Source organism: Phalaenopsis equestris, unplaced genomic scaffold, assembly GCF_001263595.1.
Source record: "Phalaenopsis equestris unplaced genomic scaffold, ASM126359v1 Scaffold000511, whole genome shotgun sequence".
NCBI lineage: Eukaryota > Viridiplantae > Streptophyta > Magnoliopsida > Asparagales > Orchidaceae > Phalaenopsis > Phalaenopsis equestris.
In genome coordinates this window covers 2,865,622-2,886,418 of record NW_018164951.1, presented here as the reverse complement: position 1 = coordinate 2,886,418, position 20,797 = coordinate 2,865,622, and the positions used below count along the sequence as shown (strand labels likewise).

General features: G+C 35.3%; 2 protein-coding genes across 2 annotated transcripts; both read right to left on the bottom strand.

Moving 5' to 3' along the window:
* Positions 1-1,909: 1,909 nt before the first annotated feature.
* LOC110028421 (uncharacterized mitochondrial protein AtMg00810-like) lies at positions 1,910-2,239 on the bottom strand. Its single transcript, XM_020730255.1, has one exon. The coding sequence runs from the start codon at positions 2,237-2,239 to the stop codon at positions 1,910-1,912; it is 330 nt and encodes a 109-aa protein (XP_020585914.1).
* A 2,462-nt stretch (positions 2,240-4,701) lies between these two features.
* On the bottom strand, positions 4,702-19,339 carry LOC110028479. The gene is made up of 4 exons (XM_020730344.1): positions 18,996-19,339; positions 6,948-7,463; positions 5,913-6,248; positions 4,702-5,282 (listed from the first exon to the last, which is right to left on the bottom strand). Exons 1-4 carry the CDS (start codon positions 19,173-19,175, stop codon positions 5,007-5,009), a joined length of 1,308 nt encoding a protein of 435 aa, XP_020586003.1. The 5' UTR covers positions 19,176-19,339; the 3' UTR covers positions 4,702-5,006.
* Positions 19,340-20,797: the final 1,458 nt, after the last annotated feature.

Genomic DNA, 20,797 nt, shown 5'->3' with positions numbered 1-20,797 from the left:
ATGTCATATCTCCTATATTTAATTCAAAATTAATGCTATTGTCATATCTCCTATATTCATTCCACTAATCAACTCATGCCTATTATGAAACCACTAATTGTGTAATCAATTCAAATTATCAATTCAAGATTAGTCTCACAACTTCGGCCTAGTTAGAAGCAGAGTTAAACCAACTCAGTAAGGGTTCAATCTTATCAACTTCGATCCATGTAGAGAGGAGAATCAGATTGGCCAAATTTGATTCGTCCATGAGTGCAACAAAGGAATGGGGGAAGAGATGATATAAGCGGTGGCTTGGCTTCACAAAGAAGATAAATTTGATAGCATAAAAAGAATACACACCCACCCACACACACACAATAATGTTGATTTAATTTTTGATATATTTTGTTGAATCAGAGTGTTGGTATCCACATAGTTTATCACTTTTCGTGCATTTTAAATCACGACAAATCTTGAAATTCTTGTTGATGATTCATATGCAAGACCAAAACAATATAGGTATCGATCCCTACTAATTTTGATATTTTGGATGTGCTCGCACAACCTGTTTTGCAATCGGGAGTCATTTCGATACTTTCGACAACGACCGAATCAACTTGACTTTAAATCGCGTATATCATGTTGGCATTTTATCTTTTTAGGCTCGCTTAATCATTTTGATCACAAAAGGAATATTCTTAGGTAATTTTAACGTGTCGGACACGCTCGCATTGCCTATTTTGTGAACAAACGTCATTTGAGCAACTTCAAAAATGATTAATACAATTCAGGTTTGTATTACACGTGTCATTTTGGCAGAATATTGTTTTTGTCATGTCTACTTCGTTCAATCATGAAAGACCACTCTTTACGTAATTTAATACTCTAAACTCAATGGTGAAGTCTGTTTTGCAAATAGGTATATCTCAAGTGATTTCGGGAGTGATAGAGATATTTAAAATTTGATCGTGTAATGCGCATTCATTGTTTGTTGCTCTCTTCATATCTGATTTGACTCGTGAAATATATTTAACGGTCAACAATAAAACATACTCGGCTCATGAAGAGTAGTTGTCTATGCTTTATTAAAGCCTTTTCCCTTATTTAGATGGGATTCAATCTTCTGCCTAGAAATAACTAGATTTAATAGGACTTAATAGAGTCATGTGAGGATGTATCCAATATATAAAAGCACGTGGGATTCCGTTCATAGGTAAAAATTTGTTTAATCTAGATCCAACATAATATAGTCTAGTAGTATAAATTGGGTGGAATCTTAGCACTAACTTTGGCAAAAGTCTTGATTTAGAAATCATGAAGGAATCTATAGCTTAAGGAGAACCAACTCACCAATGATTTTATGTATAACAAAATAAATTTTTTTGGTAAAAATTTACTTATTTCATCAATGCATTAAGTTTATGTAGAGCCTTACAACATTTACAAAGAAATCCCTAAACCTAAACATCTCCTATTTACAAATACGACCTTACATTAAATACAAATCTCAACGCTCACCTTCGGAATGGGCAAAAGATATCAATAAACCCATCTTGTCACATAACCAAGAAAAATCTAATGAGCTAAGTCCTTAGGTGAGGCAGTCAGCCCCTTGTTCTCTGGTGGCTACGTGACTTAGCTCCAGTGGTACGTTATTCAACTTTTCCTTGATGAAGAACCTATCAATCTCCACATGTTTGGTTCTATCATGTTGCGCCCATTTGTTGTCGTCGCACCATGATTTCATTTGAGCACCTTGGTCCACCTTGTGCTCTATCAACAAGGCTCTCAGTCGCATCATCTCAACAACTACTAAGGCCATGGCTCTATACTCTACATCTGTTGTTAACCTCGCTACTACTGATTGTTTTTTGCTCTTCCAAGAGACCAAGTTGCCCCCTACGAACAAGCAATATCCAGATTTGGATCACCTGTCATCCATACAACTCGCCCAGTCGGATTCACAATACCCCTCACTGATTGCATGTTCCTTCTTCTTAAAGATCAACCCCTTCACTGGTGTACTCTTCATGTACCTCAAAATATGATATATTGCATCCAGATGACCCTTCCTCGGATCATGCATGTAGCGACTCACCACATTTACAGAAAATAATATATTGGAACGAGGGTGACTCAGATAGATGAGATGAACTACTAACCTCTGGTACCTCTCGTAATCAACGGACTCTCCTACCTCTCCGCTCAACTTTTCCTTTCGATCAATTAGTGAAATTGCAAGCTTGCATCCCAACATGTCTGTCTCGGTAAGCAAGTCTAGCACACTTCCTCTGAGATATAACAATCTCCTGTGTTGTACGAGCCACTTCAATTTCGAGAAGGTATCAAAGTCGTTCCAAGTCTTTCACCCCAAACATGCCTCAGCTGAGCAATCTCTCACTTATCATCCCAATGGCAATCATATCATCCATATACACAACACGAATAGAAATGCAATCGTCATGTCGTCGAAAGAACACTGTGTGGTCAATATTGATCAGTTGATACCCCATCCCCACCAATTTTTTTTGAACCTGTCAAACTAAGCCAGAGGAGACTATTTCAAACCATACATTAATTTTTATCAATCTACAAATCTTGTCCACTGTTTGTTTGTGTCGAAGTCTGAGGGTACCTCCATGTACATCTCCTCTGGCAGAACACCGTGAAGAAACGCATTATTCACATATAGTTGGTGTAACCTTCATCCACCATTCACAACTAGAAAAATGAGTGTCCTGACTGTTCTCATCTAAATCACTGGTGCAAATGTCTCATCATATTCGATATTCTACGTCAGACTATACCCTTTTTCCACCAACGGTGCATTGTAGTGATCAATTTTTCCTTCTGAGGTATGTTGCACTATGAAGACACATTTGCACCCAAAATTCTTTATCCCTTCTAGTAGCAACTCGAGCTTCCATGTCTCATTTTTATCGAGAACACTAAGTTCCTCCAGCATTGCAGCCTTCTACTTTGGATCCTCAGCTATCTGCCAACACTTAGAAATAGAGACCGTGTCAAAAGATGCAACGAATACTCCATGTAAAGGCAATATGTTAAGAGTATGAGACAAACTGAGCAATGTTATGTGAAAAACCAAAACGATTAGGAGAATAATGATCAAGAGGATAATTTGTATTGCTACGAGGGTTCCTTCTTAAAGTTATGGGAGTGGAAGGAGAAGAGAGAAGAATCACATCACCTGTGTAATCAAATTCCAAAATGGATGGTGTAAGTGTCTCAGAAGTCAGGATAGACCGAAACAAGAGACTTGTTCGCACGAGTGACACCACATGCATTGTTCTCTCATTCTACCTTTTCCTCCTTGTATACACCATCAACTCCCTTTGAGCTCAAGTTCCACCACCTGCAGACTCATTTTTCTCATTTTTCGGCTCTTCTCCAATGGATCCTTCCCACACAAGGGGACAAAGCATCATTACCACCTGTATCAATCTCTCACCATCACCACTCTCCCCCTCTTGCCTCATACCATCAGTATCTGACGAGTCACTAAATGTTGAGGTCACCTCCAAGGAGCAATGTGGTTTGAATTCTCTAAAGGTCACATCCATACTCACAAACAGTCTCTTCTTTATCGGGCTACAACAAACGTACCCCTTCTGAGTGGCAGAATAACACACAAAAATACGCTTCAAGAAAAGTTTACAATCTACAATATACCCAACAAGTGCGAGACTCCAATCTTTTTCCTTTTGGACACATCTTTAGATAAATTTGTGGTTTCATCAACATCTGGAACATATGAGCGAGAAGCATAAGCTATGGGGGAGTTGGAAGGCAAGCAATTTTTTCTAGTTCATGGGGAGAGGATTAGAGGGTGGAAAAAGCAAAGAGGGACCGGACCAGGGAGAAGAACAAAGGAGGACGAGCTGGTTAAGCTGGGGAAGAAGATCAAGCGGGCAACCTACAGCTGAAAGAGGGAAAAAAAGCGCTCATAATATAGCAAGGAGAGCTTATAGGGATAGAGGCACTAAGAACTCAAAACAAATCAAGTGGTGAAAATATAACAATTTTATTAATGTAATAAAATTTGGATGGCATTTTTAATAAGGGAAGTTAGATGTTTTTTTTCCAATAAGCAAGGTCTATTGAATGTAAACTACTTTCATTGCATGTCCATGACATCATTTTGTAATAAAACAAACACAAGAGCTTACGAAACAATTAAAATGCAAAAGTGACAAGTGACCAAAAAAATATAATGATACTTGTTCATCTTCAATAATAGACATCATAATTTGTCCTTATAGAATCTGTGTTTTTAATATTCAAATGAAAAAAGTTAGAAAACAGCTTCAAAAGGAAAGAACACCACCACCCATCACCATCTAGCACTGCTTGAAATTGTCTAAAAACAAACATTTGGGCTACGGTACATTAATGTTGACTTTTACATAAAAATCAAGCTTTTGTTACCAATGACGAAAGCCAAATACTACTGTCCAAACTACATTATGACATTCCGAACTATGAAATGAAAAAGGGGCATTTAAATGCATACCACTTAATTCTTACGTATTTACATTTTTAACACCTAAACTTTAGTTTTTACATTTATACCACCCCATTCTTTCATATCATATCCAAAATACCACTATTTCGACTTTAAAAAAGCTAAATAAAACTTTTCATGCATAGCTAAGATGACATATATGTAAAATACAAGTTTAGATGTCAAAAATGTGAATACATAAAAATTGAGTGGTATGCATGTAAATCTTTCAATAAAAAAAGTGACACGACAGGACAAACTTTTGCATAAATAAGAGGCAATACTTCAAGGGAACAAAACCATACCTCATTTCAAAAGAGATACTTTAGTAAGAGAAAAACCTATATTAGGATATCCGCAAATAATTCTGATCCGAACATAAAAATCATTGAATTACTTTTAAGATTAGTATTATTCAAGATATCTGGAAGCAAATTCAATGATTTTCAAGCTCAAACTGAACTAAAATTATCTCCGGATATCCTGATCCAGTTTTTTTTTCTCAGTACTGCCTGAAAGTAAGATTTAGGCGACCTGGACGGAGCCTTGTTTTCTCAATGAGGATCTCAGGTGCTGTATTGGGTTGAATGGATTGAACTCCATGGAAGATATGCCTCGATGAGCCGCCAAAAATAAGAACATCACCAGATTCAAGCATCACCATCTCAGCTTTCTCCACACCCCTTTCGTCAGAGTAGAGGAACGCAGCAGAGTCTCCAATGGAGAAAGAAACAACAGGTAAGCCCTTTCTAAGGCTTTCTTCACCCTCATCTCTGTCCTGCAAGTTTAAGAAATTAAAAAAAAATAAGCAACAACAATAAGCCTTTATCCCACCAAGTGGGGTCGGGTACATGAATCTTTTTTTCTCCATTTATGTCCTATTGAGTGTCATATTTTTATTTCATTCTAATAGATTAAGATCATTTATTATATAGTATGCCAAAGTCTTTTCGGTCTACCTCTGCCTTTCTTAACATAAAATGAATCTAAAACATAAAGTCTCCTAATTGCATCATCAGATAATCGACGTTTAATATGGCCAAAATATATAAGACTACTCTTTATAATATTGTCTGCAAGTGGAGCTATACCAAGCCTTTCACAAATATATTTGTTCGCATTTTGTCTCTAAGTATCAAGTTACTTATCCACCAAAGCATTCTCATCTCAGCAAGACTTTAACTTTATTTTATGCTTCTCATTTAAAAGCAAACATTCTGCGTTATAAACCATTGCCGATCTCACTACCATCTAATTAATAAAATTAGATAAAATTCACATGCATACCACAAAATGATGTTTTCCTCAAATTCTACAGTACAGCACAGGTCTACTTTCAATAAAACAGAATTAGCCAAAAAAATAACTAAATAAGGAAAAGCCCAAATATGAGGTGCAGACCAATTACCTGGTGTAGACCAAGTTTGCCACTACTGCTGTAGAAATTGACTATACATATATCTGGTGACATTTTTGGAATTTCTTCCACATTTTTTCCTTTTTCCCTTAAAAATTCATGAGAAGCATTCAATGCTTCATCCACAAGTTTTCTCAGTTCCTGCGGGATTTCCGGTGGCACAGCACCATCTACCGAACGGGATTTACCATAAGATCTTGATTCAGGATCCCAATCCTGGCCGAGGCACATCATACGCAGATGTAGCTTTGCCCCATCCCTGTATCCTGGCGTATAAAAACCTCCCACACCTCTACCGAGCTCGCTGCATTTGTTCACAATTTTTTCCTAAAATCAAAACAATCAATAAAATTTTGGCTTCATTTTCACATGCAAAAACGATAACTCCGTAGCATCCATAACCAAGGGTGTGCATTATTTGGTTAAAACCGAAAAACAAAACCGAACCAAACAATTTAGTAGATTAGATTCGGCTTAAAAAGCATTTCGTTTTCTGGTTTTTAAAACCTTAATATTCGATTTTCAGTTATTGGTTCAATTTTGATTTTCATTTAATTAAAAAATCAAAATTTCAAACTTAAATAGAGGATTCATTAAATTAAATCAATATTATGCATGTAAGATATGTAATTCATGTCATTTTTTCACTACTGAACTCTAACAAACAATTAAATTTTAATTTGTCCATAATCGAATCGTTTAAACCAAATTAAATTTTTGTTTTATCAAAATTTAGATTGGTTTAATTTTCTGAATTTGCAACTTCAGTTGCAATCAATTCGACCCTCTTAGAAATCAATCCATCCAAATCGACAGAATGACAACCCCTATATACAAAAAACAGAGTTTCCCATCAAACAGATTACATTGCCTTAGTACTAAGCATTATACAAACGACCAAAATAGAAGTTATGGATAAATAATATTTTTTTTGCAAAGCATGAACCTTTATAATTTATAGCATTGATAATGTTCTATAAAACATGAGGCTTTTTGTTATAGTAAAAGCAAAGGAAAAACACGGACCTGATCCATCTGGCATATAAAATTCTTCAACAAGACCATTCCAGGCCTTACATATTGTATCGTTTTGACACGTTTAAGTTCCTTTCTTTTCTCTCTATTTAAAACAAGAAGAGATTTCTTTAATCCGATGGGGCCTCCAATTGCGGGTTGACAAATATCAAAAGGGCCTTCCTCAGGTTCACTTCCACGACCACCTTTCCGACCAACACTAATAGTTTTTTTAGGAGAAATTTGTTTTCGTCGACTTTCTACTGGTTCAATTTCCTTTCTTTTCTCTGTGTTTAAAATAAGATGAGATTTCTTTAATCCGATGGGGCCTCCAATTGCGGGCCGACAAATATCAAAAGGGCCTTCCTCGGGTTCACTTCCACGACCACTTTTCGGGCCGACGCTAATAGTTTTTTTAGGAGAAATTTGTTCTCGTTGACTTTCTAGTGGTTGTGGAGATCTGCTTCTCGGATGGGGACTCGCTGACTGCCCAGCCATGCTGTTCAATGATGAATTGCTAAGAGAGGCCTATAAATCCAATAAGCATTAACAACGTTACATTAACAATATAAAACAAAGCTTACTTCCAAAGCATGCATTCTATTCCAAACAAAAGATGAAAGGAAAAAAAAAAGGAGAAACCTGCTAAATCTTTACAGGTAAAACAAAAGTTAAATCAAATATTTAAAAATGCTACAACTAATATAACAAAAATATCTAGAAAAAAAAAATTATAACATTTTCTAACCATAATTGAAAATAAAATTGTCTCCTTTCTTTTAAAGCTACTTCCTGAAAGAAAGGATCTCAAAAAAAAAAAAAGCCTTTTTTGATAGAATAGATGAAATCATGCGCATATAAACATCAAAAGGTAAGAGAAACAAAAAGAGGCATTCACATATACCACCCAATTCCAATGTATTTATATATCTAACACCTAAACTTTACTTTTCACATTTCTATCACCTAAATCTTTATGTCAGATCTACAACACCATTTTAACTTTTAAAAAGTGAAAAACATCTTTTGCATGCCTAGGAAAGATGGCTTGTATGTCAAAAATTGATGTTTAAATGCTAGATATGTAAATATATAGGAATTTAGTGGTATGTATGTAAATCTTCCAAATATTATGATCGGTGAGTTAGCCTAAGGCAGCGCTAGGAAAGCAATTTTTATTATTGAAAGCAAATAGATGATTACAACAAAACACACTTGAAAGGAAACACAACAACAGACACAAGCAAACATCCCCAAAGCGTATCCCAAGAATGGTGGAGATCAGCTAGGTGGATCATAATGGCTGGTGAGTGTGGCGGCAGCAAAAGGACGCTAGTTGTTGCAAAGGGAGCAAAAATGCAGAAAAACAGTGAGGAGTTGGGGTGGGTAGCGGAGGAACGACAAGAAGGTGGTGTTCCGTGGGTGTACTGGGCTGCGACAACAAAGTGAGAGGGATGGAATGACGTTGGAAAGGGTGGCTTAGGGGACAACAATGAAGGGAGAGAAAGCGGAGGCGGCTGGAGACTATAGGAACGCAAGGTGGTTTTTTCTAGGTGACTTCAGAGAATATGACAGTGGCATCGGAGAGAAGGTTGTAGAAAAATGGGAAGATTGAGGATAATTACCACCTCGGATGAGATACGGCTTGAGCACCACCAAGAATCGGATACAACCATAGAAGAGAAAAACATGGACGACGACGGTTGTCCTAACGAAAAACACAAACCCCCACATATGATAGATGACCAATCGGCTCTCAATCTATCGGGATTGAACAGCCTGGGATCGCACCTTGCTCGATATCATGCGGAACGCAAGTTCCACTTCGCACGTGAACTCCCCGCGTCACATTAAGGGGTAAGTTAGGGTTCCAAAAAAAATTATTCATGAAATTTGACATGAACTAATGTTTTATGAAAACCAAATATAATCGATATGAAATGAGCTTCCTTGTAATAGTATATTCAAATTCTACCTAAACCATATTTCTACTATTCATCGACCCCAACAGCTGTCCTAATGAATAACACAAAAAACTCCCCCACCCCCCACCTATGATAGAACATATATAAATCTAAGATAAAGAAAGAGGACAAATCGGCCCTCAATTTATTAGAATCGAGAAGCCTGAAATCGCACCTTGCTTGATTTCATGCGGAACACGAGTTCCGCTTCGCACGTGGTACTCCTCGCATCACATTAAAGAGTAAGGGTTCCAAAAAAAAATCATGAAATTTGACATGAACAAATGTTTTATCAAAACCAAATCTAATCAATATGAAATGAGCTTCCTTTGGAATGATATATTCAAATTCTAACTAAACCATATTTCTGCTACTCATCATAGAATTTATGATATGCAAATCCAACCGTTTTCAATCCTCCTCTTCAATATTCTCCCTAGCACCTAATCAAGTTTAGTAAGCACAAAAAACTTGGAAAAATATATAAGAATCTTCTGAATGTTTGTTGCTCAACACATTGTTGTTTATTTCCAGCTTCAAAGGGCACACATCAGATCTAATGCAGTACTTGTTTACGGATATACATAGATTTGGTGGGCAGTAGTTAACCAAAACTCACACTAGAAAGTTAATATTTCTTCTTCAATGAATCTTCACATTTACTCTTAACAACTCTGGCAATCAAATGTTCTAAAAAGAACTCTTGGCTATTGAATTGTTTGTAAGTGAAGGAATATTGCTAAGTTGATGCGGAGAATAATTTGCCGCATACTCCCTTATTCCCTACCAATTTATACTCTTATAGTGATTTAAATTTGGAATGTTTTGGATTTATTCATGCCATCATCATGATCGGATGTTGTGTCAAATTTTGTTTCTATAGCTAACCACATAATAGTTACACATGATTTTCTCCTACCAACTGTAGACATTATCGACATAATTTGAGTAAAACAACTTCAGCTGAAAGTTCTAAAGAAAAGGAATGAAGGTGTTGGTGGGGGACGGCTTCAGTGGTTAGCAACAATGACAACCAGGAGTAAATGGTTGGGAAAGACAAATGGTATGGAAATGATAAAGTAAAAGGAATTTATAAAATAATAAAGACACACACACACACACACACACACACACACACACACACACACACAAACATATATGATAAAGAATTGTTTCTTTATCAATCATTTTTTGCTTTCCTGTTAAAATAGCTTTGAAGACTTCTGAGTTGGTGTTTTACTGGAACTTAAAAGCAAGAGAAAGGGGTAGAGAGAAGAACAGCCAATGAGAGAGTGGAAATCTTTGGGGTGTGAAAAAGTTGTATCATGTAACTCATCTCCCAACAAGTAAACATTTATCTCTTTATATGACCATAAAAGGTAAATGGATCCCACCAAATCACATAATATCCGTGTCTTGTTTATTCTGGTGTCTTACATATAGGCTTCTTACACTCAGATAATTGTGTCTAATATGGCTCAAGTATAACCTTTCCTAACAATTGGTATTATAGCCAAGTTATTAAGATTTAAGAGAATATGTGGAAATGACAGGTGTACAAAAATGAGATCAAATTGACAAATTTAGTGGCCAAAGCTGTAGGTTCTAAAAAAGAAATAAATGAGAGAGAACTTTAGGTTCTATGAAATGTAAATACAAGACTATCTCAAGCACAAGGTTTCATAAACCACTGATAGGAATTAAGCCGCAGTCTATTGATTAGGAAAAAAAGCTAATGAACATACAAGTATTAGGGATTATACTCGTACCCATCAACATTTGTGTCCTTCAACATACTGAATAAGACAACTACAACAGAAATAAATGGAAGCACTCTCAAGCATACATAAGAATAATTTTATCATCAACAAGGTATAAATAATGTATGATTCTTTTAGTCTCATTACATCTGAATGCGCTTAATTGACTTAACAAGTCAAAGAGTTCAACTCAACATGAGATGGTTAAACTTGATGAACATCAGGTTTAACAATGCGATCTATACCTTGTGTTTGCATTCATCATTGCCCAAAATCTAGGATGATGTTATGACAGTTGTCAAAAGTTTTTATGGACCAACTTCTATAAAGTTCACTGCATCAAAAGTCTCATCCTCAATGAAGAAATCAGACAGCGAAAGAAAATTGAAGAAACATAATCTTATGTATAAGATGTTGAAAATGAGAGTGGACACCAAAACAAAGGTGATCTTTGGGGCAAACATGTTAGCGCTGAAGTCCGATCCTTTTTCCCGCTCCCGCCTCCCAATCTCCCGCTCCCGCTTCCCGCTCCCGTTTTCGCAAATCAGCGCCACCCTCTGTCGTGATACATGTTCCCGCTCGCTCCCGCTCCTCACGTTTCGCGAATCGGCGCCAGCGATTCTCTGTCGCGAAGCCAAGATTCGCTTTGTATCGTTCAAACTCTCCCGCGCCCGGTTTCGCAATAAAAAGACTTCAGACGGTTCTCCTTGAAGTTTAGAAGTCACGACACAGTTCTTCTTCGGACTTTCACGGGACAGTGGAAGGGGCTTCCTCAAGGTGTAGTTCCTTGCGGTGAAGGAAGAAGAAAGAAGAAGAAAGAAGAAGAAAGAAGAAAAAGAAGATTGTTCTTCCTTAACTTCTTGGTTGCTTGCGGCAGAGAAGAAATTGGATTTATTTCTCTTGTAAGTTTATCTTCTTCAGTGTATCTAGGTGTAGATTTTTTTTGGTGTATCTCGGTGTAGAGAGAGAAGAAAAGAGAGAGAAGAAGTGAGAGCAACGAAGTGAGAGATTCTTCTTGTAAGTCCGACTGGTGTAAATTCCTCAAGTAGTAAAATCCTTGCAACTCCGTGGACGTAGACAATTTGTCGAACCATGTAAATTTGTGTGTTCTTTTATGGTGTAATTTTTCTCGTTCTATTTTTTCGGTTCGTCGATCGTTCTTCTGTTTGATTTATATATATGCCACATTAACTGGTGGTATATCTTGCAACAACTGATATCAGAGCTTTGTTCGGATCTGAGGAAGAATAATGACTGCAGATGAAGTGAAGATTTTAAGAATTGAGAAATTTGATGGCACATATTTTAATTATTGGGGAATACAGATAGATGACTACTTCTATGGGAAGAAACTTCATCTTCCATTATTGGAAAAAAGACCTGAAAGAATGGATGAGGCTGAATAGAATTTGTTAGATCGACAAGTTCTAAGGGTTATTCGATTGACCATATCGAGGTCTGTTGCACACAGCGTCGTCAAGGAGAGGACGACTGCAGATCTCATGACAGCCTTATTAGGTATATATGAAAAGTCATCGGCTATCGGCGAAAAATAAGGTGTACTTGATGAAGAAGTTATTTAATTTGAAGATGGCTGAAGGTATTTCTGTTGCTCAACACCTGAATGATTTCAATACTATCACAAATCAATTGTCATCTGTTGAAATTGATTTTGATGATGAGATATGTGCGTTGATAGTGTTGGCATCATTGTCAAATCAAATAGTTGAGAAGCCATGAGGATGTCAGTTAGCAGTTCTACAGGTAAATCTAAATCGAAATGCGATGATATTCATGATTTAATTTTAGTTGAGGAGATTCGCAGAAAAGATTATGGCGAGATCTCAGGGACGAGTTCGACACTGAATGTTGATTTCAGAGGGAGAAGGCAGGACAAAAACTCAAATAAAGGGAGATCAAAATCAAAGTCTGGTCAGGAGGCAATCTGCTGGAATTATGACAAGGTTGGCCACATAAAGAGGAACTGCAATAATCCCAAAAAGATGGAGAATGATAGCGCAAATGTGGGATCTGAAGAAGTACGAGATGCACTATTGCTGGCAGTTCATAGTTTTGTTGATGATACAAGTGAAGAGAATAGTGAGTTCGAGGCACCATTTCCTATTGTTCCACAGACAGATTGTGGAGAACAACAGGGCAATGAAGAAATCTTGCAGGATGAAAGTTCGAGCAAGTGGGAGCTGGCAGAACTTCCACCAGCGAAGAAGGCATTACACAACAAGTGGGTGTACCAGATGAAAACTGAGCATGATGGCACTAAGAGATACAAGGCTAGACTTGTTGGAAAAGGCTTTCAACGGAGGCAGGATATTGTCCATGCAATGAGAGTTGTAAGCAGAGACAAGAGTAATTCAAGAAATAGCTTGGAGGTGCAAAGCTATGTTGACCCTGTTGATATCTTGACTAAAGGTGTTACTCTTGAGAACCTGAAGTTGTGCGTAGCTTCAATTGGTCTTCTGGAGTGAAGACAGGGCTTTGAATTGCAGAGGTGAAGGATTCAAGGTGGAGGATTCAAGGTGGAGGATTTATGGTGGAGGATTCATGTTTGAAGAAAATGACAACACTGTCAGTGGAGGATTCAGTTCGAGGAAGAAGACGTTGAAGCATGTGTATCGGTCTCCAAGTGGGAGATTGTTAGCGCTGGAGTCCGATCATTTTCTCGCTCCCGCCTCCCGATCTCCCGCTCCCGTTTTCGCGAATCGGCGTCACCCTCTGCCACAATACTTGTTCCCGCTCGCTCCCGCTGCTTATGTTTCGTGAATCGGCGCCAGCAATTCTCTGTCGCGAAGCGAAGCTTCACTTCGTCCCGTTCAACCGCTCTCGCGCCCGGTTTCGAGATAAAAAGACTTCGGACGGCTCTCCTTGAAGTTAGAAGTCACGATACAGTTCTTCTTCAGACTTTCACGGGAAAGTGGAAGGGGCTTCCTCAAAGTGTAGTTCCTTGCGGTGAAGGAAGAAGAAAGAAGAAGAAAATTGTTCTCCCTTGACTTCTTCTTGGTGGCTTATGACAAAAGAGAAATTGAGTTTATTTCTCTTGTAAGTTTATCTTCTTCGGTGTATCTCGATGTAGAGTTTCTTCGGTATATCTCGGTGTAGAAAGAAAAGAAAAAAGAGAGAAGAAGAGAGAGCAACAAAGTGAGAAATTCCTCTTTTAAGTCGAGGTGATCGACTGATGTAAATTTCTCAAGTAGTAAAATCCTCTGCAACTCCGTGAATGAAGGCAATTTGTCGAACCACGTAAATCTGTGTGTTCTTTTCTGGTGTGATTTTTTTCGTTCTATTTTTTCGCTTCGTCGATCGTTCTTTTGTTTGATTTATATATATACCACATCAAATGGTGGTATAGTTCACAACAAAACACTACTCAAATCTCAACATTGGAGCCAATCAAACCGTTGCAGTGATGCATCTCAGAGGTGTGACAAATCTGACCACTCAGACAAATTATTGTATCTGGAATCCTAATTCAGTTTTGCATCAGGATTCCAATCAAAGTCTATCACATGTACAATTAAGTCAACCCATGTATTAAATTGGGGGTCTGTCTGTACACGTGGCAGGGCCTGATTGAAGTTCTGATGCAAAACTGCATCAGTACTCCTGATGCAATAATTTCTCGGCCACATGAGAGAATATTATCCATAGTAAAATAGTGGAAAACATTTAAAACGAATGGAAGGGTCTATGAATGTTGCACGCAAATAGATTTATGATGCATTTGGTCATTAGTGCTTATTTGTTTTTTAGTATGGTTATTCCTAAGGAACCTTGGATCTTAAACCAAAAAATTACTTTCATTCAACTCCAAGGGGTTAATGTCAAATTATTCAATAGGAGATCAAGAGTTGGTTCATCTTTCTGATAATGAACTCTTAAATGTTATGGGGGATTGGCAATGTATAAGTCATGACTAACAACAAGATTACAAGGAAATTTCATAATGTGAAACATTTTCATGACTTGAAAAAAAACAGTCTCAATTACACAGTTATGTGAAGAAGATAACATATCAATATTTTTAACCTATTCTTGGAAGATAACTATTAGTGTAATATTGATAATGTGTGAAAGCAAGGATAGTATTATGCATATGACATCAAACACAAGAAAGTGGAAGACAACATAAAATATAGAGTTGGCGATTCTAGAGATGTTGGGATTAAGTTTCAACAAAATGGAAGCTTCCAAATGATCTGATAGCTTCGCAAGAAAATATTATTTTAAGATGAAAGAATAGCAAGTTAACATGAAAAAGATTGTAACAAGTTGCCATTGATGGATTAAGGTAAAATGTATCCTTCAAGGTTAATTTAAAGGGGAAAAACCACAAATTGATTCTTTCTCCCTAGACTGGCATTAAAATTGATCTTCAAGCAAGAGATTGTTAAGTTGATGTAGAGAATAATATTCTTCATATATTCCTTATATCTCTAATAATTATTTTCCTTTTTTAGAAGCTTAAATCTGATATATTTCTTTATTAATTCACATGTCATTTATTGCAATACTATGCAATGATAATAGATACAAATGTGTTTCCAATATTATCTATCACACAACCCTCTCCCCATCTATAAATTGCTTGGAATTTGGTCATAGAAGGGTATATCTCTCAGCTTGAGTCCAGAACCAACAACAATAAACTTGCATATGAAAAACGAGAAAAGTCCAGCGAGAATCTTGCCACCATCAGAGCAGGGGATCCAATATATTAGTAGGCTCTGATGATAGGAGTTTATGTAAGAGGTCAATGTAGCTCAAACAGTGTAGCTTATTATTTAATTGTTAGGCGCAATTTACTATTTAAGGAAACAAATTAAAAAGTAAAATTTGCACTTCGATGAAAAGATAAGAGCATAAGATAAGTAGTTCAAAAGAAAATTAACCAATATGTTGCAATGTGTAAGATCTGTGAGATAAAAGAGTACAGAAAAAATGAGGTCAAAGACTACAATAAAAGAGATGATGATATGTAAATGACATGAAGTTTTTTTGTCATAAAGCCTCAGACAAGAAAACTTCAAATAGATGAAAAAAAGTCTTCACTCCATTCCTTTTGAAAGCACAATATGTTGAATTAGGCTATCAAAATTTAAGAAAGCTGAAGCTTTAGCTTCCCGTGCGTTAAAGCGCATCATGAAACATATGCTTCAGTTCAGAAAACTTACACTTTAATAACATAAACAAGTGCATGCTTTAGAACATTTTTAAACAGCTTTGCTTCAACATCTGGGTAAGTTTCTTGATGTTCATAAACCCTTCAAAACACACGCTTTTGTTGAAAGAAAACTTCAGAACAGACTTTAGAGCATTTCAATAAACAATTTGAGCCCTCTTAAGTGACAAGTAACCATCTTGGTCAGTTTCCAAGAACATGAATCTTTGCATGCTTATCTTTTTTATATTTTACATTAGATTTATTGAATCTTCATTAAAAATTTATAAAATTGACTAATTTTTTATATGCAAAAAATGTGGTAGGATATTGCACAGTTGAATATAAGTAAAAAAATAACAAATTTTATGCATATGGCACCCAAAACTTGACTTTCTATCAATCTAACACTCAAAACACAAAAAATAAAATACCCACGTATTTACATGGGCCAAGTTCAATTCAATGTAAATTAATACAGCAATAATAACAACAACAAAAAGGCTTTATCCCACTAAGTGGGGTCGGCTACAAGAATCATTTTTCTCCATTGTGTCCAATTGAGAGTCATATTTTCATTTAATTCTAATAAATCTAATAAATTCATTTAATTCTAATAAATTAAGATCATTATTTATACAACAAGCTCAAGTCGTTTTAGATCTATCTCTAATTTTATTAAGACAAGTTGAATCTATAACATCTTCTCTCCAAACAGTATCATCACATGGTCTACATTTAATGTAATCAAACCATCTAAGACAACTCTCTCTAATCTTGTCTGCCACTGGAGCTACACCAACCCTTTCACGAATATATTCGTTTTGCATGTTGTTTTTAAGTGTAAAGCCACTCATCTACCTAAGCATATTCTCATCTCAACCGCACTTAACTTATTTTTATGCTTCTCTTTGATTGGCCAAGAGTTTGCACCAAAAAGCATTGCAGGTCTCACCACTACCACAACAACAAAAACAACAAGCCTTTATTCCACTAAGTGGAGTCGGCTGCATGATTTTTTTTCTCTATTGTGTCCTATCGAGTGTATTCATTTAAGTTTAACAGATTAAGATCATTTTTATACAATATGCCCAAGTCTTTTTAGGTCTACATATGTCTTTCTTAACATAAGTTGAATCTAAAACATCTACTCTGCTAATCGGATCATCAAATGGTCGACGTCATTTAATATGACGAAACCATCTAAGATGACTCTCTTTAATCTTGTCTGCAACTGGAGCTACACCAACGCTTTCACAGATAGATTCATTTTGCATTTTGTCTCTAAGTATCAAGCCACTCATCCACCTAAGTATTTTCATCTTAGCAACACTAACTTTGTTTTATACAAGTCTCGCCACCATTTTATAATTTTCTTTTTGAGTCTGAGCGGTACTTTTCTATCACACAATAGGCCCAATGCATTCTTTCGCTTCAACCATTCAACTTGAATTCTACTAATAACATCCCCCCATCTATATCACTCTCTCTTTGAACAAAAAACCTGAGAAATCTAAAACGTTCACTCCTTTTAATAATTTGACCACTCATTGTTACAACTCTGTCACTAATTCTACTACTACTAAAATCACATTACATGTATTCAGTTTTGGATCTACTCACAAAAGTCCTTTAGACTCTAAAGTTGACCACCATATTCAAATTTTTCCTGAACCATTTCTCTAATCTTATCAACAAAAAAAATATTATCAGCAAAAAACATACACCAAGATGCATCCTCCTATAAATGTCCAATAAGAGCATCCATAACTAAAGGAAAAAGATATGGGCTTCAAGTCAATCCCAAATGTAATTCAACTAAAATAGAAAAATACTTGATCAATTCTCCTTCTGTTTGAACAAAAGTAATAGCTCTAATATACATATCTTGAATGGCTTGAATATGTCATATCAACACATTTCTTTTATAAAAGACTCCAAAAGAACTTCTCTTGGAATCTTATCATAAGTTTTTTTCTAAATCAGCAAAAAACATATGTTGATTCTCCTTACTCTCTCTGTGTTCTACATCAAAACTCTCAATAAATGTATAGCTTCCATGGTAGCCTTGCATGACATAAATCCAAATTGAAATTGAGAAATTTGGGTATCACGTCTTAACATATATTCAATCACTCTCTCCCATAACTTTCTTGTATTGCACATTAATTTAATTCCTCTATAATTTGCACACTTCTGTGCATTATTCTTAAAAATATTGATCAAAATACTCTTCCTCCATGGCATTTTTTAGTTTTTAAAGTAATATTTAAAAATTTCGTAAGTCGAGAAATTATAAAATCTCTTAAACATTCTTACATTTTATTGGGATATCATCAGGTCCTACTGACTTTTCACCCTTCATTTTCTTTAAAATCTTCTTTTTTACTAATATGACGGTAATAATAAAAAATTTTATTATAATTAAAAGTATGAGTTGACGATTTGCAACTCTGAGAATTGGATAGTTGAAATATAAATTATAGTAGTTGGTTGTTAGCTTTATAAACAACCAAATTTAATTTTTGCAGAAGATATTAGCCCAAAAAATTTTGCCTAAAAATTTACGAGGAATTTGCATACATACAACTCAATTCTAATGCATTTACATATCTAACACATAAAATTCAATTATTAAACTTATGTCACACAAATCATTCATATCATATTAAAAATGTCACCATTGTAACATTTAAAAAATGAAATGCACCTTTTTTATTCATAGGTGATGTTGCACGAATGTGAAAATTGAAGTTTAGGTGTTAGATACAAAAAATACAAATGAATTGAGTAGTATGTATGGAACTCTTCCTTCCAGATAACACTAAATTGTTAACTAGAATAAAAATAAACCGAACACACTACATTTCATAAACAGACTGTAAAGTTTTCCGAAAATCACAGTTATCTGCACAACACTGTCGCATAAATAACATTAAAGCAAACATCCCATTAGATTAATTGATACAAGAGTAAAATTTAATTTAAAAAACAGCCAGAACATAGATGAGACATGATCTAAACCCGCTATAAAGTAAAACAGATTTCAACACGATCTTAGTTTTAAAAAAACCATTTTTCCTGCTTCCATCCACGAATAAATACTCCATTTTCTTATAAGATTACTTCAAAAGAAAAGAACGCGGAAATAAGCACTCACCGATCGAGGGTCGGGGCCGGAGTCTATATTGCTCCGGATCGTATATGGTTTTCTACGTCCCTCCATCTTCTTCGATTTGGAAGAGAACGACGAGTGAAAAAGGAAGAGAAGAGTAGAGCGGGAGACGAAGAGTTTCGTGAAGGAAGTAGAAGGAAAAGTGGAGTTTAGGGCTCGAAGCATCGGCTGATGTAGAAATCATGGATGAGGAGAATAAAAGACGCGGCTTTTCTAAAAGAAAGGGGATGTTAAAAGATGCGGCTTTCCTAAGCAATGAACTTCTCGATAACTGAATTGGGCGAAATGAATTCCCTTCAAAAAAGCTATGGTAATGGGGTTGATCGCCTCGGTTAGTTGAAAAAGAGGATTAGGTTATTTAGGTCCACCTAGGAACCACGGAATTTTTAGGAATATTTATATACATGTCACCCAATTCTTATGTATTTACACAATTAGCATCAAGATTTTGATTTATTTATATAATTATACAAGTCATCTTCTTAGGCATAAAAAGGTGGTATATTTTTTTAGATGATATGAAATATTTAAATGATATAATATATAATGTTTTAAAAAAATGTAGATGATATTTTAATTTTTAAAATCATTTTTGGTATTAATTTGTTTAAAATAAAATAATTATAAAAAATTAGATGTTTAAAATGTTATTAGATAGGGCTTTACAATAACTATTTAAATGGTAAATTTAAAAAAAAAAATTATAAAAAAATTGAATATTAAAAATGATTGATTAAAAAAATTGGAAAAGTGATAAAATCATCATTCTCGAGCACATTCTATCTTTTATTTTAATTAATTTAGATCTAATATATTATTATTATTATCATCCTCTTATTTTATTTTTTAGATTATTTATTTATTTATTTACTACTATAAATAAGTACTTTTAAAAATTTAACAAAATGTTATTATTTTAATATTGTTTTATTATTACAATTTACCCTTTTAGTGTTAAGAGATTTTGTGTATTTTTTTCATTTTAATTTGGGAAATTGACGCAATAGAGCAATATTTGATTGAGGAAAATAGTGAATACCCAAGAAGAATCTACTCTATTATTGGTGGCAATCCCTAGAGTGACTAGGGGTAAATTTGAGATTTTGGATACCGTAGCAATTCTTAAGCCTTTAGTTCCATGTGTAGTTAAGGCTTCTAAATTAGAACTTAAGATTCTCCCCAAGCTTCTAAAGTTTGCAATTTTAGGAGAATTTTTACTTTGCCCATAATTATTTCTGCTAAATTAAATGATGTACAAGAAACAATGTTAATGAACTAACCCTTTTTTATGTGTGCATAAAATTTTGAAAAAAAAGAAACGTGAGCCAATGTTCGATCGATCCTCAAAGGAGATTTAACCAAATGATAAAGGAAGTGGTGAAGAAGGAGATTTTGAAATGATTGGATGTGGGAATTATCTATCTCATATCTAATAGTGCATGGGAAAGTCTTATCTGTAGTATTCCCAAGAAAGGAAAAGTGATTGTAGTGGAGAATGAAAAGAAAGAACTTATATTCACTAAAAATGTCACTAAATGAAGGATTTCTATTGACTATAGGAAGTTGATCAATTATTAGATTGATTCCAGGACATTCTTATTTTTGCTTCTCGGGATATCCAGGTTACCACCAAACTTCTATAAATCAGAAGACCAGGGCTGAACTACTTTCACTAGTCTCTCTGGAACATTTGCTTTGGACTATATAACACCCCTACCACTTTCCAAATATTTATGACACGCGCGCGCTCGCACACACACACACATAGAAATATATATATATATATA